General features: G+C 38.3%; 1 protein-coding gene across 1 annotated transcript in view; it reads left to right on the plus strand.

Moving 5' to 3' along the window:
- The window catches only part of pcdh11 (protocadherin 11), a 108,789-nt gene that overhangs the window by 30,637 nt on the left and 50,783 nt on the right, over positions 1-27,369 (plus strand). Inside the window, exon 4 of the mRNA XM_077732605.1 lies at positions 17,293-17,349. Within this exon, the coding sequence (XP_077588731.1) occupies positions 17,293-17,349 (57 nt within the window). The remainder of the gene's footprint in view (positions 1-17,292; positions 17,350-27,369) is intronic.

The raw sequence follows: 27,369 nt of genomic DNA on the forward strand, positions 1-27,369 counted from the left end.
TCGGCTGTCTTTACGAATATATTGTCACTATCGTAGCTCCATATCAGTCCTGCTTAGTTACTGTATTTTGTATTGTGTTCTTTGATATTCCATCTAATCCATCAAGTGAAGAGATTTGGCCTCAGATTAAGGCGACTCCATGAACTTCTAACAACGTACTGCTTTTCTGTGTTGCCCTTGAGCGCTTTATTCCTGCACTTTGTGAACCACTATAAGCGTTCATATATATATAGCCTGTGTGGGTATTTTGTGTGTGGGTGTGTGAGTGTACATGCCCACTAGTTCTGCAAGGTGGCTTTTTAAAGTGGCTTCATCTGTGGTGGGCATCTATAACTGTGACATGATAGCAAGGCTATTACCGCTTCCCCTTGAGCTAGTGAGACGATTCCGGTAGGTAGTTTGCGTGACAAATATAAAAGGCAGAAATATGAATGCAACCTGAAAGAGCATTAGCCCTTACATGTTTCCTTTTAATCAAGTAGGAATAAAATACGCTGAAACTGGAAAAGACGTTTGAAGATGCCTGTCTCCAGATTTCAATGGAACAGTCTTAATTACACCAACTGGTACTGTTTGTACTCTGGTTATAAAATTGGTGGAACCAGTCAAACAGTAGTAGAGTCAAAATCCGTCTTTCCATTTTAAACCAAAGTGGGAAATCTCATTCCTAAATGTTGACATCTGTTTTGACTTTATGGAATTATCGGTGGTGAAATTCTGGACCTTCTTGAACCAATCATTGACAAAGGCTTTTATTATTTTTTCTTTTCCTTTACCGTGGCCTCTTGAGTGCTGTCACAGGTTATTACAGAGAATGGTATTCAGCAAAAGTGCATTTACAGTTTAAAGAGCATCCCTAGATATTAGTGGCAACTAATTGCATTACCCGAAGGACTGATGGCGCCAGTTTAAAATGGCTGCCCCCAGTTCAGGGTGTGTTGAAAGCAAGTGCTCCTTTCCAGGTTATATGTCATGCGTCCGAGTGAAATCTTTGTCGACTAAGTGATTTTTCTGACAACGTTAAGCCTGCACTCACCAGTTCGAATATCCCCCTTCCTTAAGCAATGGCAGATTTCTCCATGAATACAGATTTAATAAAACTATAATTAACGAAGTAATGCCCAAATAAAAGCAAGCCTTGTTATGATGCACAGTGCTAATTTGAATACATTTTTTTGTTGTCTTTTGCCCCTGTGGTGGTTAGAGTACCTGGAATGCTATTTTTTTTATTGCCCATTCTGTTTAAAATATTTTTTTGTTATTAAGTGCAATGTTTTTTTCCCATGTTAAAAAATATGTATATAATGCCAATACATTTACAGCTATAAAATAAAAAAAATAATTAAAAAAAGAAATAAAATAAATAAATAAATAAATCAAAATTAAATTAAAAAAATAAAATAAAATCAGACATAGGCTTTGTCATCATCATTAAATTGCCAAATCCTAATTGTCATCATACCCAGCTGCGTATGACGAAATTGGTAATACAGTGTAAAATGTCAGAGTGATGCATACTGAAGAATGGCAGGTTTTGGAATTTTTCCATTCACAAACGAAAAAAATACATATGTATATATTGTCATCATTTGGTAGTTCTTTCATAAACATAGATTACAACATGACCATTCCAGCAATCTATCCCAGTGCTATGTTACACAGCCACAAAATGGCACTTTACAATGTGCACCTCTCATAGAAAAGATATATCTCCTCCATGGTCCGATGCCATTTCCCAAATGCCAGGGGCGCTTCCTGATGACTGAGAAGACAATAAAGCAAGAAGTGTGAAGTGACTCTCACAGGATATTTCTCCAGCCCTCTTTGTTTCCACTTGGAGATTTAGTCTGGACTGGAGGGTCTTCCCCCCCCCCCCCCTCGCAGTCCTCACCTAGTTCGATGGGACTCTCATCCGGGGAATAACATGCCTCCTATATTGAGTAGGGAATGGCAGCAGCAAGTGATGATGGTCCTCAGAGACGGCTACTTGTTTTTCATATTAAACTGCAGAGAGAAGAGAGGAGAAGCTTAAGATCTCTCCGCAGAGATGCCTTTCATTTTCGATGTCTTAACACCAGTAAAAGGAGCATATTCATGAAGACTGCAGTATCTCTCCATCCTCCAAAATGTGATGCCTATTTGCAGTCACTCTCTTCCTTCATTTTACTTTTAGCCTCCTACACATTATCTTCCACCCCCTTATGAGCACGTACCATTTCCTCACAATTCCTAAGCCAAAAACAACCTATTTTTCCTTGCCTTTTGGGAAAGTGCACAACATTTGGGGGTAAACAGCTACTTGAAGTTGAAATAAATCGCAACTATTGGGACTGTTAACCTTTAGCTGTTCAGACATGCAGCAAATGAGTGCCATTAAAATACATAATGCATGAGAGCTGTGCCGAGATGGCATGCCATTGATCAGTACTTGAATAAATGGAGTTGAAATTTTCTTTAACATATCCAGCTACACATGAAGTGTGATTAGTCAAGAAATTTATATCGGGAATTTAGCTTGAGTGGTGAAACGACATTAATTTACATCTAAAGCTAGATGAATAAAATTCTAAGAGGATTTACATGACATACATTTTGCTTCGATATACGTTAAAATGCATTTTGAAAAGACACGTCAATTCATTCCCAAAATAGTATTTTATTTTATTTATATGTTCTAACACGTTAAATATGGCTAATTTTTGGCATAGTTTATCATTTTAACGCAATTGCTGTCAGCTTTGCTACGTAAATGCATGCGTGCATGCCTGCAGTCGCATTAACCCCCCCCCCCCCAAGCAGTCATTGGCCAAATCCTACTCAACTCCTCAGCACGAAACATGTGCGTGTTTCTGCCTTTTTGAAGCAATTAAGGCGTGACCTGTCATTTTGACAGGCAGTCTCAATCCTTCAAGACTGTGTGGTGGTCTTTCTTAGAATAACATAGCGTTTATATTTAACAAAATGCTTCCCTACCCCTCTTCCTTTGTGTATTAGGAATAATTAGGGCAATTAATTCAGGTGGGTACCCAGTACAACATATGTGTTTTCAGATTATCTGCAGAGAAGGCTCCATCACGCCGCTTCACGCAGACGGGGAGATGACCCAAATTAAAATAATAAATAAATAAATAAAAAGACACCCTCCTCCTCCCCCTTTCTGTTCGACACTCTCTGAGTCTCTGAGCCCACCCCTTTCCTAAGATCTGGTGCTGACTTCTCACAACCATATTTTATATATTAGCAGCCAAGATGAGTCTTTTTCTATTTATTCCAGTCGTCATTATTTAAATACATTGCTGGATGACAATCTGTTTTCATCACAAAGCCTCTGAGAATAACCAAAAGGCTTAATGAAGCTCTCTTTAAAGGGGAAAAACTGAACAAAAATAACCTCAAGGAAGCCATTGAGTCCTATGCAATCTCCCAAAAACATGACACAAATAACCAGAATATTGTTTGAGAATTCACACTGTTCTTTAAAAGTGTGACTATTGCACACTACATTATTTAACGTTCAGTATATCAAATGCAGGATTCTAGCACTCGCCCCGATGAGACGCACACTGAAATAGTAGTACAGTACATCGGTATTCCCTAAAGAAGATGTGTAAAAACACTTTCAGTTGTAGTTGCTGTTCGCGGAGAGTCAAGACTGTGGAATATTTAAGATCAATATATCATTTATTTCACTGGGAGTCTATAATAGGCCAGCAATTGTATGCTCCATTACTGAAAGTGAAGGTCCAGACTGCTGACCAATCCCAACTAATGAAAACAAATGCACTGGCGGTGCAGTGAAAAGAAAATGCACATTGCACTACACAGTTCGCATTGCCTTAGTGTTTGGAGTGAGTTCATTTTTGGACTCTGTCTATGCAAAACGACAGCCTTAGCAGCTCAAGTGTGTCATTACATGCAGGCTAGGAGGCAGGCAGGCCAAAAATTGCCTGATAGTGGACTACTGTTGAAAGTCCAAAATGATTGCATTCGTTATATTACCACTTTATTAAAGCCCGCAAAAAAAAAATATAGAGGTATTGGTCTTCAAAAAAAAGGCAGTGTTAAATTTGTTTGAAGCACTTTCTTAGGAAAGCTCCAAGTTTAGTTTTGGCACTAGTTCATTTGTTTATGTTTTCAAATGTTCCAAATTGGAAGGGAATGGTGTGCGGATAGCCAATCAAATGGCAATTTATGTTACGTGCTGCTGGCCAAAGTAAGATGGGATAGGCTCCGGCACTTTTGCCACCCTCGTGCACGACGTGAATGAATGAATGAATATATACAGCGACTAGTTAGGATAAGACTATGTAGCTCCATTGAAACTATATAATGCTTGGTGTGTATTAGATTGGTGCAGTTGTTCGTGTTTTCTATTTTCTCCATCAATATATTTGTGTTTTTACAGGTGTAAAGTCATCCTCCTAGCTAGCGGAGATTTCTTTTTCCAACATCACAGCAAAAAATAGATCAGCACTATTATTTTCAAAGTGACATTGCTGATCTAACATCAATTTTAGCTTTAGATCATTCTAAAAATGGAGAAAAAACAAGGACATCTTTAGTGATCCCAGATCAACGCACCTCCTAGGAGAGCAGTTTTGATGAGCGCTGTTCCAGATTAGATTAGAGGCCCCCGTACTGATGATTGTAATCCATCATCTTGTAAGAGGCGGAAATCTATGACAATGTAGTTGCACTAACTCTGTCATAAACCCTTTGCTTCTTTGTCGTCTTCCGATTTGTTTAACTACAAACGCACGGAAGAAGTACAAATGTTTTTTTTTTCTCCAAAAACTCACAGGAACTTGTCTTGTGACCGTGACAAATTTCAATTTCCTGCCCGTTTCTTGTTTCTTTCCCTTTTGAGTTTGCACAGAAGGCGATACAAAAAAATGTGCGAGACTTTCTCTTTGTCAAACGAGGCTGGAGATAAAACATGTATAAATCTGGATATTTCCTCAAATATTTTGCTACTCGGAAACGTGAGGACATCTTTGAACTGGTTTCCTTTATCTCATTTTGGTTGTGCCTCCTCCCTGGTGCACGCTGTTGTAAGACTTCTCACTGGGCACACGGGAATGAGTTGATCAGGCTATGAAAACAATTCTTTTGTTTTTGCCACGTGTCATGTTTCTGTCAGGTGTGGCAGCTCATCAAGCTGAAATAATGAGGCCACGTTTCATGTTCGGTGACAAAAGTCTTTATATTTTTTATGAATTGTATGCTGTTGTTTCTTTCTAGAGAGTGTTTGTGTGATTCGCTTACAAGCCCTTGGCTGTGTTCATATTTCATCACACATGACACCATTTTAACCCAGTACCCTCATTTTTTTTCCAAGACTGACCAGAAAACAATGTATGCAAACGTTAAACAAGTTCATTGCATTTTAATTACTAGTTAAATGAATCAATGGATCTGGGGCATGTGTTTGCATCTGATACGACAGTCTGTGTCTGTATTGCAGATTTATTTTCCGGAAACTGCCATTGATATGGTTGACGAGTTCAATGAGTACTATTTCCAAACATATTTGAGTCTAAGAACAATGGGGGCTAGACTGAAGCATATTATTGTAACGTACATCTGAAGCATCTACATAACTGTCAATCTAGGCCTAATTGATCCACTTTATTAATGATTGCAATCCTCTTAATAAGCAATAAAAAAATGTATCTATTTAATCGCATAGGACGCATTAAAGTCTAAAATTTTCTCCAAAGTAGACGATGACGTTTTCGGATGCTACTAGTGTCTCAGATGATCCGGATTTGAGCCAAAATGGGTAGAACGAGTTTGTTTTTTAATAAAGTGTACTTCAAAACATCCCTTACAAAAGTCTTTATGTAGCGTTTACAATTCGAAATGATAAAAAAGTATAAAATACAGGAAAATTATTGACTGATATGCGTCCAATAAAAATGTGTGAATGCACAAGCAACTCATCTCAGGCAAGTTAGCCGTTTCCACATTTAAGATCTCGAATGGAGTCAAAGGAGATCCAGATCTAAAGAGCCACGTATACTTGTTGCTGAGATGAAATAAAGTCCTGTTCATATAGGAGGAACACTATTTGAATTCTATCATCGCGTATTAAAACACAGTTTGATTGGAAGTACGTCCCGTTAATTTTGTGTACATCACACTCCAACCTAATTAACTCTCTAGCCGCCGCGATGAGGACCGCAATGAGAGATGAATGTTGATAAGCGCAGTTGTGGAGAACTCTGCAAAGCATGCCCTGCTAACGTGCAAATCTAAATAATTGACATTACACGTGCTGTGCAGAATGAATAATTAGATAAATAAATAACACCTCCATATCATAGCTTTGGGTGTCTCATTAGAAGGCAAGCTGCGCAACGCTACATGTTGGAATGAAAGTCAAGTGAGGCAATTGCAATAATTATAGCAGCAAGGAGTAACGTGTGCTTTGCCGAAGGTGGGGGGCTTCGCTGAAGGTAATGGCGAGGGAGGCTGCGGCAGTCTACAGGTGCCTCTGATTAACGGTAATTTGGCCGGCCCTCCTTTTTCTTACGGCGCGTCTCTGACGCCATAGCCGCCCCGTGTAATGAGCTCCATAGCCGCGGTGATGATTCCCCGCAGGATAGCGCCCACAGTGCCGTAATGAGCACTCCAGTGCACCATTGCGAAGCCCCCCCACCAAGAAGCTCGCCTGACTCGTGCGGTAAACCTTCCACAGCGACCCTCCACTTCAAGGGTGAAGCGGTCCCCTCTGGGTTAAGTACGACGTCCCAGTGTGTGTGTGTGAAACAGCTTGGGACCCCCGGGCCCCTTTCCACCGGGTTTTTGTCACTCTGGTTCGTGAAGTGAAGGCAGGAGACAATTAAGTCGCAACCCAGATAGAGAAGTGCCATGTGCCACACAACGGGCAGAACCGAGTGGCAGGTGAAGAGCGAGGACGGCTGAAATGGCCGGGGATGGAAAAAAAAAAATAATGTAAATGATTGGTTGAGCGAGAGCATGGAGAATGGCGGTAACTGACAGATGGAGCAAGTGCAAAAGAAGGAGGAAAAGATAAATTGTACCCTAGGCGGGTAGGGAGAGGAGTATGCAAGTCCACTGGGCTCCAAGAGGAAGGCGAGGTAATGAGAGGAGGGAGAAAGGGTTAGGGAGAAAGTCCGAGTCCAAGGTAGGGAGAGGGAAGCAGGATAAAAGGGAGGATCATTTGCCAAAATTCCTCCTTCAGTGCTCGGCTCAGAAAAGTGTGCCAATGTACTTTTGCGACAAGTAAGAGGTGACACCCAGGGAGCACCGGGTTTTTTTAACTGCCTCATGTAGCGAGAAACTACAGATGCCTGCTTTCATGAGAAGACGACATCAAAGTACTAGAAAGGAAACATTGACATTTTCAGATGAAAGAATGCACAAATGCTTCATATCCATAATATGTGCATTTTTTTCCTTTCTTTTACTCCATTTTTTTTGTCATTAACATAACAATAAACATGCCTGCCCGCTGACAGCAAGATGACAGTCTTGAAGATGCTGCAAGTGGATTATTCACTATTAATTACGAACATGAATGGTTTCCAATGTTAAGCCATTTTTCAGTGTGTGTGTGTGTGTGTGTATGTTGTTTTCAATATTGTTTGAGGATGATATGGCAGGCTTTTCAGAAGAAGACCTTTTATATTCTTTCATTTATGCTGAATTTACACTCTCGTGAATAGCATCTGTTGCAACCCCTCTTGCATTACTAACTTGTACTAGACATTTTACTGGTTAAAAATGTGTTTTTCACCAACAGTATTTAATAATAATATATCATTTTTTCCCTTTTTTTCTTTTAAGAATTGCTCTGGGAGACTCATTTACCAATACACACACTGATTAGATCCGCAACAATGGAAAACAATGCTGCTACATCTGTATCAGAGAAGATTAGCATGGTGGGAAAAATTGGCCACCGTGTCTTATTTTAATTGCTGTGCCTTCAAATCAGTCCCCAAGGCTCTCTTTATCCAATAGAACCTCTGCTGTGACCCCCTAAAAAAGTCTTAAATATTTCCATCTGGGAATACGGATTACATTATTATTGTTTTGTGAGGGATTAGGGATTTTTTTCCTGATAAACCAAGCCCTGTAGAAAACAAGTAATGGTACAGTGGGGAAGGTTACCAATAGATGCGAAAGACATCCCCCAAGAATCACCATACGAGAAATTCACTTCAATTAACACCGCTTTAACTCATCTTTGAATTAATATTTCTTCCACGTGCTCTAATTAAACTATGTGCTAAGTTATAATTGATAATATGTCCTGTTCATGTCCTTTTGTTGTCATAGCTTTGGTTTGTTGTGTTGGGTAAAATATTTTGGTATATACAACTGTTATGTTTACATTGTTAAGGTTGCTTGGAGTTATTTTTTAAACTATGTACACAGTTTTGGGGGCAGTTTAAATAGTACTAAAAAACAATGGTGAGGCATAGTTAATTAGTTTGTAAACTTGTCCGTTTTATTATGAAAATTGATAATTGGGAACAATATGCAGGCATAAAAAACAAAGAAGTACATTTTTAAAAAATTAAAAAACACCCTCCCTGTTAACAAATTGTTTGTTTTCCGCCATTTTGAAAGCTTAAACAGTTGTCCGAGGTATCCAAAATAATTCCAATGGTCCAGTAGAAAATACAACTTGAAGTGACGTTAGCTCGCAATTTTCGACACCATATAAAGGCAGCATATACATCTAAATGCATTATGTAGCTGTACAAAATGAACTGTCCTCTGAGTTTATATTCAAGATAAGATATGTGTTATGTGTCCAATGGCACCAGCAGTGAGTAAACAGAGCGGACAACATGACAGCTCACAGCTGCGACTGACCTTTGGGTTCTGATCCCATCATGTGTTTCATAGTGTTGCCTCTGATAAAGTCTTACTGCTCCTTTTGTTCTGATCTTTAAAGCCTTACCCAAAGATGGTGGTAATGCTGGCTGAGAATCAGACATCCCAGCCGTTCCATGGTCGCAACCTCTGCCTCCACCCATGACAGGTCTATTAGTTGTTTACAAGGCCATGCACGCACTTTTGTTTGACAGCTCGCCGTGGTTTTGGCCTTGCATTCAGACATTTACAGCACGGCGCTGTAAAACATGTATATGTCCTCATGAAATGCATTTGGACACAACGTTTTAAATAGGCGTGCTTGTGTTTGCACTCGTGGCACAAATTCTCAGATGACATATGGTGAGTCTTACACTGTATTCACCATAGTTGCTAAAATGGCACAGTGTTTACTTGCTCAAGGTCACATTCTTGCAGTGATGTCACACCATTGTTTATTGGTTATTTTTTAATATGGAAGAAACAATGGTGAGGCATTAAAATGTTTTTTTTAGCCAATATTTTTATTGGTCATATATATATTCATTGTATTTGTTTTGATGTTGCTTGAAGACATATAATTCAGTAAAATCTTAATAGAACAGTTGCACATTTTAATATTAGCATTTTTAGCAAGTTTTAACTCTCTATATTCTTTATTATTTTATTACTAGAGGGCATTCTATATTTTCTTTTGTATATTGCACTTTAAAATTTCATAATTGAATATTACACGGTTTACTTTTAATAAAAAAATACATGTTTCCAATGATAATAAGGCAGCAGAAATACACTGCAATCACAAGGACAGCAAAATTAGTGGTCTATGAACCCTAATAAAACTAGTATAGGCTCCAGCACCCCCACAACTCTCATAAGGATACATTTTACAGAATAAGTGTAGTCATATTAAATGATTTTAATCATAGAAAGAATAAAATGTCACTCTTGACCCAGTATTAACTGATAGTCCATCTCAAACTGGAAAAAAATGTAAAATAAGACTTTTAAAAGTCCCTAGCCTTATTTAACCTCTTATTTTACTGTGATAGGCAATGACATTCAATACACAGTCCTGCTAGTCCCTGGGAAAAAAAAAAAACACTATTTTGAGGTTTAACACGCACATAGCAAGCTGACAAATTCTCTTTCTATCACTCACTCTTTGTCTCACTGGGAAAACGAATTGAATGACTAGAATCCCATTTTGCCAGCTTGTCCAGTTCGTGTGTGGCTGCAAGTCCCCTGACTGCGAGGTTTGGTAGGAGCCTCTCCGCTTTGCTCTTGGTTTGAAACACATGGCTGGCACAAGCAACGCCACAGGGAGCCCTGGAGTACAGCTGCTTCGATTGGGCTCAGGACTTAATCGTCGATGTCCCTGCCATCGGTGCTCAAGGAGCAGTCACACATGTTAATCAGGCCAATACAAGGAAACTAATTGGAGCTTTCCATGTTCATTTCCAATCAAACCATAAATCACACAGTGAGACCGTTAAAATGTTATTGCGGCTCGCCGAGATGGGTATAGTCCTGTAAAAGAAGAGCTTGGCGAAGGCGTTCGGCGAGTTACTACAGCCTGACCTACATTTCCTGACTCCTATCGAAGCTTGTCTGGTACTAGGTAACGACATGCCTTTCTAGGCTATTCCATTGGTAGCTGAAAATTAGGCGCAATTGGTCTAATCGAGCCCATTCTCCCAAAATTATCATATAAAAACGATCAGACAACTTTAAAACAAAATGCTGAAAGCGAATGCATTCTGTTTGTAATTTAACAAACAATTTAAGTATTCTCTCACCAAACCAAGCCTTATCTGTTGCCAATTTTAGCCAATCAGAGGTGTCGGATTCAAGAAGGTTGATTGTCGGGTGCCATCTTATGCATGTAGCAATTCATGAGAACATTTCATTATAACACTTAGTGTTGTTAATGCCTGATCACGGTTGTAAAAGGTGTTGGCGTAAAAAAAAAAATCAAAAGGTCTAAAAGGTTGATTTCAAGTGCCTCTACATGGAGTTGATTAGACAGCTCATCAAAGTGTCTTATCTGTAATTTCTCAAATACAGGATAATTAGCATACATTATCCAATTTCATGTTCATATTACCAAAAATATTCTGCAAGAAATGAAGTGCAGACAATCTGGTTATGGCATGTTCTAATTGCAGTTGGCCTAGCTGGGAGAAACAATAACAATGCGGATGTAATATATTTTTAAAAAGACTAAATGATTGACTCACTGAGTCAGAGCAAAAAATACATAAAATACAGGTAAATTGGTTGGCTTTTACTAAGAAGCTCAACACTATAATAGCATCAAAGCTTTTATTACTTTTCAATAAATATACTAAGAAGCTGTCTGAAAAGCTTTTGTATGTTTATTCCTTTACTTGTTTGGCTTTTAGGTAGCATTAAATCACCCTTTAGGAATTGTGTTAGGCACCAGAATCCCTATTTCTTGTAGAAAATAAACCGAAAGGTTGAAGTTCCAATAAACACCATGTTAGAGACACGGGTTTGAAAACGGAGAAGTACAACCTTTTGAGGACAACTGAATTACTCTTCAAGGTCTATTATACCACCTTCAGGTTCTTTTTTTTGTCAACGTATTTAATTTCTTCTTGCACTGACATAGTGGGCATTTCAAGGACAAAGATAAAACTCAGCAACACATGGATGACGTTGCTTGTTGTTAATTTAACCTAGTTTCTGTCCCAATACTTTTTTCCCTTAAGAAAATACATTCAATTTTAACGTCCCTGCCATCATTAGAATTGTTTATCATTGCACTTTCCTGCTTGTAATATTTAGTGTTTTTAGACCAAATTGTTTCTTAAATGGAAACATTCAAACAAACAAGAAAAACATGTGTTTAAGAGACAGAAACATGAATAGCTTTACTGAAAGAAAGAAAAAAACATTCAACAAGGCTTTGGCTTGTGTTTGAGACACTTTATTCTTCTCGGTCTGTCTGGATTTTTCATCCAATTTAACTGTTTTCAAGGTCAAAATCTGAAGATGCCCACGTCATAAAAAAGGAAGAAAACAAATACCACGCATGTTATACTTCATTTCGACATTCCCAATTGTTGACGGCACCACTCAATCCCCCAACCACGTCACTTGGCCTTGTAGAGTGACATAGATTTGATTTCCATTGGCCAGGAATGTCAACCCCAACTCCTGTGTAGCTTCATTTTCACGCAAAGGGACCTCATTACTGTCTTGACCTGGCTACGAAAGGGGTCTTTGCCATCCGTGCAATGCACAAACTAAAAACAAATGTCCCCAGACAGCAGATGAGCTGTTTTTCTGTGTCAAATTGAAAGAGAGCGCCTTGCCAGTGGTCGCCTGCCATGTAGGCATTCATCGGCCGGCGCGAGTCCCTGCCGGCTGTCCCAGGGTGGCTCGTGTAACACTTGGCCTGCTCTCTTGCCACCGCCTGGATCAGAGAGGCCCACCGCTATCATCCAGGCACTGGCAGCAGCGCGGCGAGGCTTAGAACGACAAATTGGTCCGAGGGAGTGAGTGACGAGAGCAGGCCAAGAAATATACTTTGAAGAGCGAAACGCATTCCGGCTTGTGACAAATTGTCGCCACGTTATATGGTCAAGAGTACAAGTTTGTCTCCCGTGGAGTAAATTGGCCAGAACCCAAAGACACTAAAATGAAGCAAGGCAAGCCAGCTTTCATCCAGACAAAGCCAAACTATTTACTTTAGAACGTCACCCAGAATTTATGAATGGATTAGAGAGATTTTCAGCTTGAAATATGTTTTTTTGTGGCCTCAATATGGAAGTTTGGGAGCAAAATACACGCAAATATCTCATCGGTTTTCATCTTAAAGGGGACTTTGATTTTTTTGTTTTCTTTAAAACACTAGCTAGACCAAAGATACACTTGGCAATTGAACTTAAATGACAATAGATGCAATAATTGGTGTACTTGTACTCTATATACTTGTAAGTGTTGGTCTCACATACGCACACAGAAAATCACACCACATCTGATATCTATTACTACATAAAACAGGAGAATAAACTTGATATATAGTAAATATATCATGTTTTTATATATTTTTTCCTAAAAGAAACGACACTATGATACATTCCCCTGGGTGGGGAATGTACAAAGTTATACTATCCTTGCAGAAAATAACAATTCTCTCACAAACAATCTATTTTTTATTAAAAAAAAAAAAATCTAACAGATGTCTACAAAAAACATCTAACTTCTTTGACATATTTTAGATTATAAAAAATGTGGTATGGAATCCTATTCTTGGTAATCCACTGCAATTGTGCACTTGTCAAAACAATCCAATGCAGTAAGAGCTCTTAAGAATTAAAATAAAAAAGGAAAAAAAACAAAAAAACAGAGCCTACTTAATCTCCTGTTTTCCTTCTGACTGTTGATTCTCTGCCTGATGTGAATTGTCCAGTTGTAGAAAAAATTGAAAAATAGTCAGACATAACCCAAAGGCAACACATAACCATAAAACATGCTTTATGAATTTAACATTTAGCATTGGAGGAATCTACAACGTTATTTTTAGGACAAAAGTAAACTTATAGCTGCACACGATACCACACAACAATTAAACTTGGTCATTGAATACCGACAAATACTGAATGTATTCAAATTATATTTAAAAAAGTTACTCTACCCTGGTAAATTGTAATTGCATTGTTTTGCCAACGGGTTGCTGGCATGTCACTCAAGGGCAGGCTCCCATGTGACCACCGAAATCCCTCTCATGTAATTTAGACCTTCTTTCACTGCCAAAGCAATCATGACATAGCACTGATTTAGCACAAAGTCTATGAACAATCCGTACCAGAAGCGCCCCGTCAGTATGCTTACTGGACGTTCCCCTCCCAAATCTTTTTCTCAACCAACTCTAAAGCCTGACTGGTTGGTTGCACTACAATTTGGTTTGAAGTGATGGAGAGTTCTACTCTTGTTATCAAATCGCATTGCAAATGAGGCCCACCCTGGCAACGTTTCAAAGTGCCCGTACTATTGGCGCAACTTCCCCGAGGCGCTGCTTTTCTGAGCCTCTGTCGTCGTCTATGCATATGCACGCTGTTGCACTCTGCTCACTCACAATATAAACATGCCAGGCAGGGAAGAAGATGGAAGGCGCTCAACTTATGTCTTGTCAGCTGTCCTTATGTTCTTTTTGCTTGACTGACATGGATTATCAATAACGTGTCAAGGTAGACTGTAAGAAAGGTTTTTACCCATTAAAATGGTATTCAATCATTTTCTGAAGGGCTTTTTTTCTCTCTGTAAGCACGCGGTATAATGGTCCAACGTTTTAGAAACATTCGCTTTGGAATTTTGGGCTGATTGAAGCAGCATCAAATTAACTGTTTATTCGCATTTTGGTCCTGGAGATGACATTAATTGGAGGTGATAGTACACCAAGGATGAAGCAGAGGGTTTTTTTTTGGGGGGGGGAGTGGTTTGTGCTATGGATACACTGGCTCACTGTTATAGGATTTTAGACTAGTATCATGGAAAAGATGTATCTTTGCAGTTCGTGTTGTGCATATTGCGTGTCCCTTTGATTGCGTGTCCAAGGCAAGTAGATAAATAATAATGCAGGGATTGAAACCCTGCAAAATAGCCGCAGGCTCAGAGATTTCTAATGAACTACAGCAGGGTGCCATGGGGGTTGGGGGGAAAGAGTTTAGTCAGGAAATCAGATGGGGTTGGGGGGTTCAAATATTCATAGCCTTGTTGATGTTTTTTTTTTATCATTATTATTTATTTCAAGGGAAACATCACATTGTTTACAAGACTGAAATAGTAAGGCAGTCTCCAGATGGCTGGAACGAGTGCCAAAATGTACCATCAATGTAGTATAAAAAAAAAAAAAAAGTTTTGTCACAGAACAAACAAAATCACTTTTTATATTTTATATATTTATACCTGGGCGGATTCACCTCTCTGTTATAGTCTTATCTTATCTTATCTTATCTCCTTCATTTTTCTAATGCATACCATTTTTGTACCCTATGCATTTTCTCAAAATATCTAGTCAAACAACGGATTTAGCAGTGTGTATTGTGAAAAAAAAAACTTGATCAAAGGCATTTGATAATCCTTGAACTACATTGCTCTTTTAAATCTAATGAAAGCACATGTTATTAGATTGTGGGACACTATCCCACTATCCAGTATCTATAGTATATTACTACTGCAAATCACCAAAAAGTAGACAGGCATGTATATATAAGGCATCCTTATATTGGTGTTGATGGCACAAAAACACAAATAGGCCTCAAATCTCTGTCCCCTCAGAATTGACTATTTTCTATATGTATTTTTGTGGGACATATTGGGAAGGTTGGCATGTTGAATTCATGTATACAGTAGATTGTGACTTTTATTTTAGTATGATTTCCCTATATTTGGTGCAGGAAATGTATAATCTGTTCCCTCCAAGCCATGATGTGAATGTGAGTGCAAATTGTTTTCTCTTGCTATATTTGTCCTGTGACTGACAGGAAACTATTTCGCTAGTCTGACGTTCGCCGTGTACAAGACACTGTACATGGCATGTCAGGCTTGTCTTCTGTGGTGTGGGCTGTATTTTCAAATTAATGCTAGAGGTGGGGCTCAATCTGAAAGCACCAATCAGATGCCTTGCTGTGATGTAAACTCAATGTGACTCACACTGTCAGCTGTAGTCAAATTTCAGTTGCCACGCAATCCTGGCAATACATTAGCTGACCTTTATGTGGGATCATTCCAAGAGTACAGAATTTGGTCTTGGAAAAAGTCGGAAAATGAGATTTTACGGAATGCTGAAAAAAGTGCCAAAGATAAGATGTTATATTTTATATGATCTGAATTCAACCCCCTCAAAAACATGTTAAATGTTGACTGATTTATTGTGCATAATATAATTTTCGTTACTACATGTTTCCCCATTTTCTTTTTTTGGTCGGTTTTAAAGTCTAATTCTCCCCAAAACAAGCCATTCTAAGTTCTGTGTTCCTTTTCTGTGGTCACGTTGCCCTTTTAGTAGTTCATTAAGAGGGTGCCAAAGCTAATGAGATGGAAAATATTTGTTCTCTGTAGGATTAGCAGCTTGACTTTGACTTATTTGGTGACCATCTAATGTTCATTTTTGTTGGCAGAGAGCTTTTGTGGAGGATCACGTTGGTTTTGTACGCAGGTGGGTGGTCCCGGTGATAGTGAAAATAGGAACAGTTGTTGGTTTACTACAGCGTTTTTAAGGATTTTTAGAAGGAGAAATGAAGGACATTCTTTGTTGACATGAATGTTTCTGTGCAAATTTGTCCGTGTGTATTCCAACATACATGGGAACAATTTCTTTCCTCTATCCCCAAAGAAAATAACTCATGTTTACATGTCACATCAATTAGATAGTATCATGGTTACATGGCCTACTGAATCTGCAGGGAAAATTTTGTCGACTAAATTCATTGTCCCAGCTAGACCCATTTTTATTTCATTTATATTTCACGAGCATAGTGTTCATGCTGCAAGTGGCAGCCTGCTTCTTTTTTTTCAGATTTTAGTTCTTACTTGGTTTGATCGGCCAGTGAGGTGTTTGCCTCCTGTACAATTAAATATAGATGTTAAGAGTCTAAAGTTGACTGTCACATCTGTCCCGGTGATACGGTACTGGGTAGGGCACCATTAAACATGCCCCAGCTGCCTGCTTGGATATGAGGGCATAATTGAAAGCACCTGCTTTGAAAACAACAGGGTCTTCCTAGGACGTGGCTCATAGCTCCTTGGTGGGCCCAGCCTGCCCTGCCTGAACTTCCCTTCTGGCCTCTACTCAAACATTTGTGCAGCTTATCTCACACTCAGGTCAGATCAAGACACTCCACCGCTTCCGTTTTTGTTTTTTTTCCGTTCACCGTTGGAATTATGAGTATGCAAATAATTTGGATCTTTGCATAATCACAAGCAGCGGGACCATCTGTTGTTGGCGTGTTGACATACCTCATGTCTGCTTGTTATCAGTGTTTTCTTGTATGAAAGCTACGTTTTTTTTTTGTGTATTAACAATGTGATCAGCGTTTAACCTAAAAGAAAGCCTTTGTGGAAAATACACGTTGAGTGAATTCTTCCACAAAGCAGGATTTTTTTAATAGTGTTGGATGGATTGGAATAAAGGTTTAGACTAGAAAGCAAGACAAAACCATTATCCCTTTTCAGAAAATGTGTGATAGAAATGGACATGATAAAGATTTAAAATGACCCTCGGCGCAAACTGCGGGTCTTGGATTAGCGCTAAACTGGCACATGCTTGTTTATTCAGTTGCTTTAAAGCTACTAAAATATTTCCCAATGCGCCCTTGCAGATGGAAAATAAGCTGCTATTTCTATCATTGAGGATTTACAGGGAAATAACCTCCAATGAAACAAGCCCATGATAATGTGTTTCTCTTGTAGAATGTGATCCAGACGCCAGAGAGGTCTTTTATCTCACCACCCATTTGTCCTCACAAGGTAAGACCTACAATACTTTCAGCCACTGGATTTAGGAAAATAATAACTGTATCAGTTTAGAAAGAGTATTTAGTGGGGCTATATGCATCTCTTTGGCACCCTTCTTAGGTGGTACCTATCATTCTTAAGCTCGGGTTCTTTAGTAGAGGCTCGGAAGTTGGGGGATTTTCCAAAGTATTTTGGGTCTTCCTTAAACCGTGCTGTTCTGGACTCGGCCTTCTTATTTTTTTTACTGGAATATGTGTCTTTTATCGCTATTTGGCATTCACTGCTGCAATTACAACTACTCTCATGGACAAAATTCTAACTAAATTAATTATATTGTACAGGTAAAATCTAAATGAATTGATTCCAATGACACATTTCAAGTTTTAGACACAATACAGGTATATATTTCTAAAAGATACCATAATCAGTCTATCTTTTTTTTTACATGATTGTTTAGACAGTGTTGTACGAAAAATGTGTTTTGACCTTAAAACGAACAGTACTTATTTAGTTAGAACAGGTCCTAAAAAATGCAGTGTCTGGTTAACTTGAACAAGTTCTGGATATTTATTCGATGTTAACTTTCTCAATTGGTGAAATTTTTGCATTAACACACACGTTTGACGTCATTTCTATGGAGGCAACTTTCCTTTTCTGCTTCTCAGTCATTGCGATAATGTGTTATGCAGTGAAATTCACACAGTCTCAGTTCACTTAGCAGCAAATGTGTCATAATTGACTGTGTGTCCATTTTTCGGCTGGATGAGTGGCATTGGTGGGACAGCGAGGAGCGGACGACCTCGATAAAAACCTCAATGTAGAGAACCTTTCTGGCAGCCTGTCATCAACTGGTCAGAGCTGTGTACTCCAGTTCGATGCCCAGAAATGCCTTTGACAAGTGCGGATGGTGGAAGGACGGTAAATCCAAATCAAATATGACACATTTCCTTCAAATTGAAAAAAAGTTATCAATTTATGATTAGAAGGCATGTCCTTCACGCAGCAATGGAGCAATTCTTCAATAGGTTATTAGACACTTTAGGCAATATTGCAAGTATCCCAGACATTCTGGTTGGTTCGCGGGCTGCTTTAACGTCAACTTGATTTCACGTGGGCGGGACCATTTTAGATATAATATTTAGATATTTTTCTTTAATAAACGGATTAAAAGAACTGGATTAAAAAGCCCTAAATATTGAGTTTTTGTATTGACCTAAAACAATGTTTATTTTAGCTTGTTTATATATGTTTTTAGATTTTACAAAAGGATTTTTTAACTAAAAAAATTACAAAAATTGATTAAGAAATGAGAAGTATTGATTTAAAAGGGGGAACATCAGGGAATGTAATATAAATCTATACTTTTGGTCCTAAAACAGTAAGTTGGCACTCATGATTTACTTACCCGGGCCACACAAAATGATGCGCTGGGCAAGATTTGGCCCCCGTGCCGCCACTTTGACACACTTGCTTGTGTTTATATACATTTATTGTCATACTTAATTGTGGAGCAGCGATTTGCCGGATATTTTTTTTTTCTTCTCCTCGTCAGCTCCCATTAGTCTTTGTGATTTGCACCGAACCAAAATGTGCCGCCATTGCAACGGGGGCCAGCTGGGGTGATTTAGTCCGTCAGTCAACTTGGTGGGCTGTTAAGTGAGCGCGCAAATGGTTTGGATATGATTCATATGAGAAAGAATATTCCCTTTTTTAATGGTTTCTCTGAATGGAATCTCCTCTGTCTTTTTGCACGTCTTCTCATCTATATTATGCACACCCCCTCCACCCTCTCCTCAAGATAGTGTAATGACGAGAGGGCTTTTAAATGTGCTGCTCTGTGATTATTATTAAAAGAGTGGGAGAGTGGGGGGAGGATGATCTGGTATGTATAATTGCTTCTTGACACATTGGCCAAATTCTACAGTGCCAGGATCTGAGCAAAGATGATTAACGGCTGTCCGAGTGGGTGGGCACAGTGGGTCATCCGGGTCCTTTTGGTTTCCATAGTGATTTTAGTAGTCTAAAGGCCATATACTGCATAGGGAAAATCCCAAAGGCCCACACATTGTTAAACCTCAATTATAGTAACATTGAATGCATTGTCTTCCCACTGCAAACTCTCTTATTCACTCGAGCCAAGCAACTTGCTGCCTTCAGTGTTTTTTTTTTCTTTGTTTTTTTTTGTACTTGTTTTTTTTTTTTTTTTGGCCGTCTCTCCCCATTCCTGTTCTTTTTATTTTCTCTGCTAGTTTTCTTAAATGGTCTCCTCGAGCTGGCAAGAAGATTAAGAGTGAAAATCTTGGATTCTGTGAATAATTGATGAGTGGGCTCACCTCAGAGCATCATTACAGTATGGTAGTCTGGGTAAGGGGTGAAGTTAAGATCATAATTCTGACACCAGGCTTCAGGCGGTAGAAAATTGTGTCAGTTTTTCACAAGGCTGCGGCATAAAAAAAGTATTTCTCATTAAACAGCAAGTAGTGCACAATAATGAGAGCATACATAGTCCCCCCCCCTGCATATTAACTGTACTGTCACACTCGTCATGCTGGGAATTTCTAAAATATAAAGCAAATAGGATTTCTGAAAGTAGTAGTAAATGTGTTTAATTATTTATTTATTTGTATTTTTTTTATTATTCATCATACCACGTGCAGCAATTAATGTGTTTGTGATATCTTCTGCATCTAACATAGAATATGGTTTGTGTAGGTGACAGATGGGAAGGGCAAGTTATGGGGGTTGGGTTCAAGCACTAAGGATAGAAAGGCACCTAGACGCTATATATTCTTTGCCAGCTTCAAAATATTGTAGACAAATTACAGCGGTGAATCAAGATGTCCTTTTAGCAATGTGGTTACCCCACAAAATAAACTCGTCCCCTTTCCAACAATGGGAAAGTTGAGTGAGGGTCTGAGTCCCCCACATGTACAATAATCCAGGGAAGATGAATGGCGAATAGAATGTAAACACACTCGGAAGAGATAGAAAAGGCCGTGTGAAAGATCAATTTAAAGTCAAGAAAGAGCAACTTAAAAAAAACCCTAAAGATGATTCATTCGGTTTAATAGAGAAAATCCCGGCGGCACAGTGGAAGAGTGGTTAGTTAGCACGTCGACCTCGCAGTTCTGAGATCAAGGGTTCCTCGGTGGATTCTGGCCATCCTGTGTGGAGTTTGCATGTTGTCCCTTTTGCCTCCATGGGTTTTCTTTGGGTAGTCCGTTCCCCTGAAACATGCATGTTCATTATTCCCTGCAATTGCCTTAAAAGCAATTAACATGTCAAAAATTGAGCTAATTTCCGTTGTTTTGTGCCCACTTCTCAAACCACTAAGAAGAACACTGGGGCTTCAAATCAGCTCAGACCCATCTTTTGTTGAACCAACAGGGTCAACAAAAAGATCATTTGCAAGATAATTTATATATGAAATACTAACTGCACTTTGTGTAACAAATTCCCTTGTTGTCGCCTGGTTTAGTTGAAACCAAACAGACTGCAGATCTTTGGTAATAAAATACTAACTGGCTTCTAGAGTCGCAAACATTTGACCCCCCGCCGTCCTGTTTACCCAAAGCTTGTGGGATTCATGTTTTCTTTTTCCCTTCTATTGATGTTTTACAAGCTGACACCATCATCCATGCTGAAGTGTGAAAATGTCAAAGATTGAATTAAAGAAGGGTGCCAATGGTAACCATCTACTCTGGTTAGCGATGGCAGTTCATTTTAGTTGGAAAGCTCACACTTGAACCCGTATCATTTTAATGGCCTCCACAGCAGTAAACCACAGGTGATTCGTGTAGCATCAAAAGCACTGATGACCCCGCGGCGGTTACAAGTTCAACAATTGCCAACCGTCAAGAAGAATTGATGGATGACATTTGGTTTATTAAGTAAATACATTTCAAAGTGATAATAATATGATCAAACACACACAAAGATCATTTGAAATAGAAGTTCTCATCTTAACGAGAAAAACATCCTTAAAGCTTAATGTACAGCAAGGCAGTCTAAATCGGGTTTATGAGAAAATATGACTCAATTTTGCTACTAAATACTAAATACTATTGACTAAAGTTATTAAAAAGAGTCTCCAACTTATCTCATGAATTGACCATTTTTTAATTCATATTTGATAATTCTTTTGGTTATTTTAAGTCTTTTTGTGAAAATGGCGTCCCCGCTTATTATTTATTATTTTAAGTATTATTACCTCAAAATACCTTCAAACTATGGCAACACAAAGTCAATGTTTAGCACCTTATTTTTTAAACATTCATGTCATTGATGATCTGTCATAAATATTCCGAATTCAGCATTCTGACTTTTAATTATTGTAATTGAACTGTCATAATTCTCTCCTGTTTTATTGGCCTAAACAATTCCAAAAGAACATTTAACATATTCTTCCGTCACCACCAATGTCTAAAATGGATCGACCTCCACCTGAAATTGATCAATGATATTTCATTCCAAATCAAACTCTTCTTTTAGAATAATGAAATCCAATCTCCATGGTGACACAAACAAATTGGATACGGCGGCGGCTTTATAAGCAAGAGAGCAACACGTAGCTTGTAACAAAATCATTTGCTTCTTACGGAAAGCAAAACATATCCTATAACACGCCATTAGAATTCCCTGCGTTTTTCCCCAGGTCTCCTGCTCTGTATCTTCTCCCTCTTTCCTGAGCGTGCTCTCTCCATGCAATATCTCCCTCTCATATCTACCTAAACCAATCAGGGATTTGAAGACCTCCCTCCAATCAATTACCACACAAATCAGCGTGCAGGCCTTTTGAGGGAGAATCATTTGTCAAATCAGCCCAGATGGCTGGGGGCATGTACCCCAGTGCCATAGACCAGATCCACGTGGAAATCTCGCCTCGGAATGAGCTCTCCCGTCACTCCCAATCTATTAATGGGTAGTCATTGTGCACTCCAAATTTACGGTGGAAGTGGATTTGCATTTTAGTTTGACTTCAACATATTATCGGCATATAGGTCTATTTTGTTATACGCAGCTGTGTATGATGATAACAAAGGCTTTTAGTGATTTGATAAAGCTTATGTCTGAACAAAAAATGACAGGTCATCTTGGTGTTTTGGGTCTTTTGGAAATATTTTAAAAATGACAGATCATAAAGAAAATGTCAATTTTACAAAATGATCTATAAATTTTTTTTGTTTTTTGTTTTTATTTTTAAATCACAAATTAAATCCTAATTTGACCAAGGGAAACAGCACAATGTTTCTGGTGAAAGCATAAATCTTTCTGATATAATAATGTAAAACAATTGATTACTGTTTTGTCAAGATTAGAAAAATAAGATTCTTCTATCATGCTCCCATAGTAAAAAAAATAAGTGATAATACAAAAGACCATGCCATAAACAAACACAATAATTTAAATCATCAGAATCCCTTTCAAAATCCACCAAAAAAAACCCCAACAAAACATGTTTAAATCCGTTGCAGCACAATTAAAAAGTTTTACCCCAAATTTTGCCTTCCCACATAGACAAGTAATTCCCCTGCTAAAATTGCTACCTTGCAATTGTTTGCTATTAAAAGAAAACTTTAGGTTTGGGTCTTATGGTTAATGACTCTAACAAAACGAGTAGCAGTTCATTAGTTTGCACAGAGGTCCAATCCAAGCTATATTTCTTTCTTAAGAAATAATCCTCCACATTTTTGCAGTTAACATGTATTTGCCCCTCTTGCCTTCAAAATGTTTTATGGAAAATGCTTACTTCGTTTTTGTTTTCCTTCTATTTTCCAATTTATACAAATCCCCTGTTGATTAAATATATTTTAATGCCCACCGTAGGGAAGAAAAGAAGCAAGGAATTGACCATTTTATAAAGAGTTATTTATTAAATTTGTCACAGTAACCTCACTGCTACATTGTTTGAGATCATTTCTTCACCTTGCAAATTTCACACTGGCCATTCTTTGGAGATGTAAAACACAGTTTGAAAATTAGACTCTGCATGCTAAAAAAGCATTCATATTGAAAGAAAAAAGAAAAAAAGAAAAAAACAACACTTTGATGACCTCATCTTGCTCAGTGTGCACCATTCAGTTGCAAGTTTGCCTTTATTTTTCAACCCTACGACTCGCCATTAGTGTGAGGGGAGGAATATCAATGTGATAAAGAGGTCCTAAGACTGAAATGTGAAGTAGCCCCCCTGTCACGAGGGACACATCCCCACTGTTTTTAGTGGGCCTATATCAATGTGTTTTTTTTCTACTCATGGATATTCAGCGGAAGAGTGCTGGGCACATCTTGCTGTAATAAGCATTTACTAATGCAGAGTAGCATCATGCACTTGGAGAACATATGTTAATGCACTTGGCTATGGCCAGGAAAACAGCAAGGCTTTAAAAAAATAATAAATAAAATAAAAACACACAGTTTTAGCCTCCTGTAGTACACATTTGTCAACAATAGAGATTCTAATGCAATTTGTGCTCAGATGGTGGACATTTGTCATGTTTTTATTAAGTCTGTTTCAGTGATGAACCACTTAAGTGAGACTTTTGCCTCGAAATAGTCAATTGGTTTTTCAGCAAAGTAATGTTGGAGGAAGATCTGCACCAAATGGGGTTTCTGTGAGTCTTATTTTTCTGTGTTTGATCTTTTAACATTGCTGTCACCACATGCATGAGCTGGGTTTTTTCTGTTCTTTCTGAATTGGATGTAGGGGGGGGGGGGGGTCTTATCGGTGGGTCAAAGGCTTCCAAAAGCGTATGTCACATGCATTTTTTAAAATGGTGGAATGTATGCTCTTTGGTCTGCATATCTTTTGCAAAAATGCTCGAGTTTGGTGAGACTTGAGAATTTGCAGAAGGATGACTGTCTAATTCAACCTTTTGACTTCGATTACAAATTTTAATGTTCTTCAAAATTCTTGCCGGAGCAATCTGTGTGAATTTTACGTATTGATAGCTGGCTCAACTGCAATATTTGGACTTTTTGCCTAATTTTAATGCTCAATACAGCTGTCTTGTGGAAAACTTTTTTTTACAGACCGAAGGCATATTTTGGAAGCATAATTTGACGGGTAGCTAGTGAGGAATATGGGTAAAGCAACCCAGATTGTTCCTCGGCAGAAGTCAAGCTCAAAAGCATTTTGTCACCTGTCTTCACTCGGTAAAGTACCAGCAACCCCCTGCAGATCAGAACCAAATCAAATTTTTTTTGCTACTTGATGCTGTTTGAAGTTATTTGAGTTGAGAGTATGAGCAAAATATAGAGAGAGTAAGTTAGTATGTGTTAAAAGCACATCTTGAAAACAGGAACAACTTTTTTTTTATTTTTTAACTCTCATCCATTCAATTATTTTCTGTATTCCTTATCCTCACAAGGATCGCGGGGGTGCTGGCCTCCATCCCAGCCAACTGTGGGCACAAAGAGACGACCAATCATTCACACTTTTGTGCATACAAATTTAGCGTGTTAAACCAGCATCCATTCATTTTTTCTGGGATATTGAAGGGAATTAGAATACCCAGAGAAAAGCCACGCAGACACTGAACAACATACAAACTTCACACAGGAAGGTGGGATTGATTCGTCGATCTCTGAACCGTGAGGCGACATACAAACCACTTGCACACCGTGCTGCCCCTTCCATTATTATGATTATAGTTTATGTTTTTATATAATCATTAAGTTAGATGCACTGTATTAGGAATTGTGTCCTTCAAGCCATGCCTTATTTCAAGGGACAGCTTGACAAAAATCACTTTGAATTTGCTCTGAAAGCACGTCTAATTGAATTTTGATACATAATTAAATCAAGCTATAAATCAGCCCAGATCCCAGAGCAACCCACAATTCAACACTCTTGAGCACTAAAAGCTAATTATGATGAAGTTATTATCTCAGCCAAAGGGAGTACTCAGAATGGCTCCTTCTGCATCATGGAGAATTTCTTCTTTGGCGGAGATGTGCTCAACCTTGAAGTAAGGTCATCTCTATCATTAGGGATCTCGCACTGATGAATGTCACTCAATGGACTCCTGTTCAAATGTGACACTTTAAAGCAGGTAATCTTTCCGAGCAGCCATTTCAGATGATATACACTACGGCTACATCTATTACATCATCTGCTGATAATTCCACTAATGTTATGACAGTGTACTACAGCATCGATTTTCACACTAAAACACAAACGGAAACAGAATGTTTAACCTCACTTTGCAATTGGCTGACTTAAGGTCAGGGCTAAGAAAGTATACTCTTATACTTATACTCTCCAGCCAAATGAAGTGCAAGTAGTGCATAAGAGAGGAACAGACAGTACTTACAAATACAGCTATAGGCAATTTGGTGTTCATAATTGTTTTTGGAATGAGGAAGGAAAACCTGGAGAAAACCCAAATAAGTACACCCAAAAAAAAAAATGCAATTGCCCAAGGAAAACTGGAGCCTGGCTTCAAACTAGTATTATATTTAACCTCCTGGGTAATCGTCAAGTGCGACTTAGATATGAATTTAGTCATTAAATACAATTTGGTTGTTAAATTTAGATAGATAAATTTAGGTATAGATGTTGGAAGGAAGACTCTTAGTTGTGTTGTTGTTGTATATTAGCCAACTCGCATTGATGGAGTGAATTTTAATTTTAATATTTGTTGACAGCTGATTGGCTCATGGCAACCAGTTCATTTGTGTGCTAGTGTGTGTGAATTAGGACTGCTACAATGTCGCACATTCCTGGACAAGATATGTGGCATTCCAATTGAATTTATTTATTTATTTTAAATACACAAGTTTTGCATAGGTGGAAAAAAACAACAACAGCTGAAAAGCTGTTAGATGGATGATGTTCGAAACGAGCAAATACAGCTGTTGGTCATTTTTGGCCACTAATCCTTGGTTATTTAGGAAGGGGGGGGGGGGGGGGCTTGATTAAACATGGATTAAGAGCATCATCCTCATCATCTGCCAGCCTGCCTCATATACTTAATCAATTACATCCCTTGTGATTAAACTATGATTTGGATGCCATGCACCGTGCATGTAATCTCCTGACATAAGGTACCAAATGAATACCAATTATAACTTTACAGCTTTGTGTCTTAAATTATTGTAATACTTTCCCCGAGAAGATACACATTGATGTGTCACTGAAAAGAGGTGCAGCATTTTAAATCAGTTGAATTGTGTCACTTGGCTAAGACTGTGTTTATTTAAAATCAAATTTTAAATGTCAATATATGATGTATGTTTTATGGCAAGTCTCTTTTGAAGATGGCAATCATTTCTGCAATGGCGTAAAGTAAACAGATACATACAGTACGATAGAGCCAGTCTTTTTGTTGTTGTTCTGCAGTAGATTTTAAGTGGCTGTATTTGTAAGTACTGTCTGTTCCTCTCATATGCACTACTTGCACTTAATTTGGCTAGAGAGTATAAGAGTATACTTTCAGCAGTAAGATTTGCATGTTTTGAATCTTTTCACTTTTGAAACAAAAGGAAAATAAAAGCAACCATCTTAAACAAATTAATGTATGTCATCATTAGGTCGTTTACCCTGACATCGTTAGTCATAACGAATTGTAAATTGTCGGTAAACAACATCCACAAGCTATTGATGAAGCTATTCATTGCATTACGCTTGTTAGCTCAGCATGTTGACGGTGTAAAATGGTCAACTATATAGCTTTTGTAAGCATTTCTGGAAGAAAGTTCTCCGCAATAAAATAGGAACTACTTGATATATTATTTTTTAACGTTCCCCACACCTCTGTCACTCTCTCTGTCTGAAATTAATTTATTTGCTGATAGTTTTCTTTTTAGTGTGAACATATTTTGGGCAGCAGAACACCAGAACAGACAAGTTTTATTGGCTTACGCCTACACTGTCTGTGTCATGGAAAATTCATTATTAGGTTTTGATAAGCCAGATTTTTGTTTGTTACAGTTTTATCATGCTGGCAAAGGTGAACTGCGTTCATCACAAAAAGAGATGAAAACAATGTTCACTTAAATACTGCTTGCTGTTTCTTGGCAGAGATGTTTGAG

This window comes from Stigmatopora nigra, chromosome 14 (assembly GCF_051989575.1).
Source record: "Stigmatopora nigra isolate UIUO_SnigA chromosome 14, RoL_Snig_1.1, whole genome shotgun sequence".
NCBI lineage: Eukaryota > Metazoa > Chordata > Actinopteri > Syngnathiformes > Syngnathidae > Stigmatopora > Stigmatopora nigra.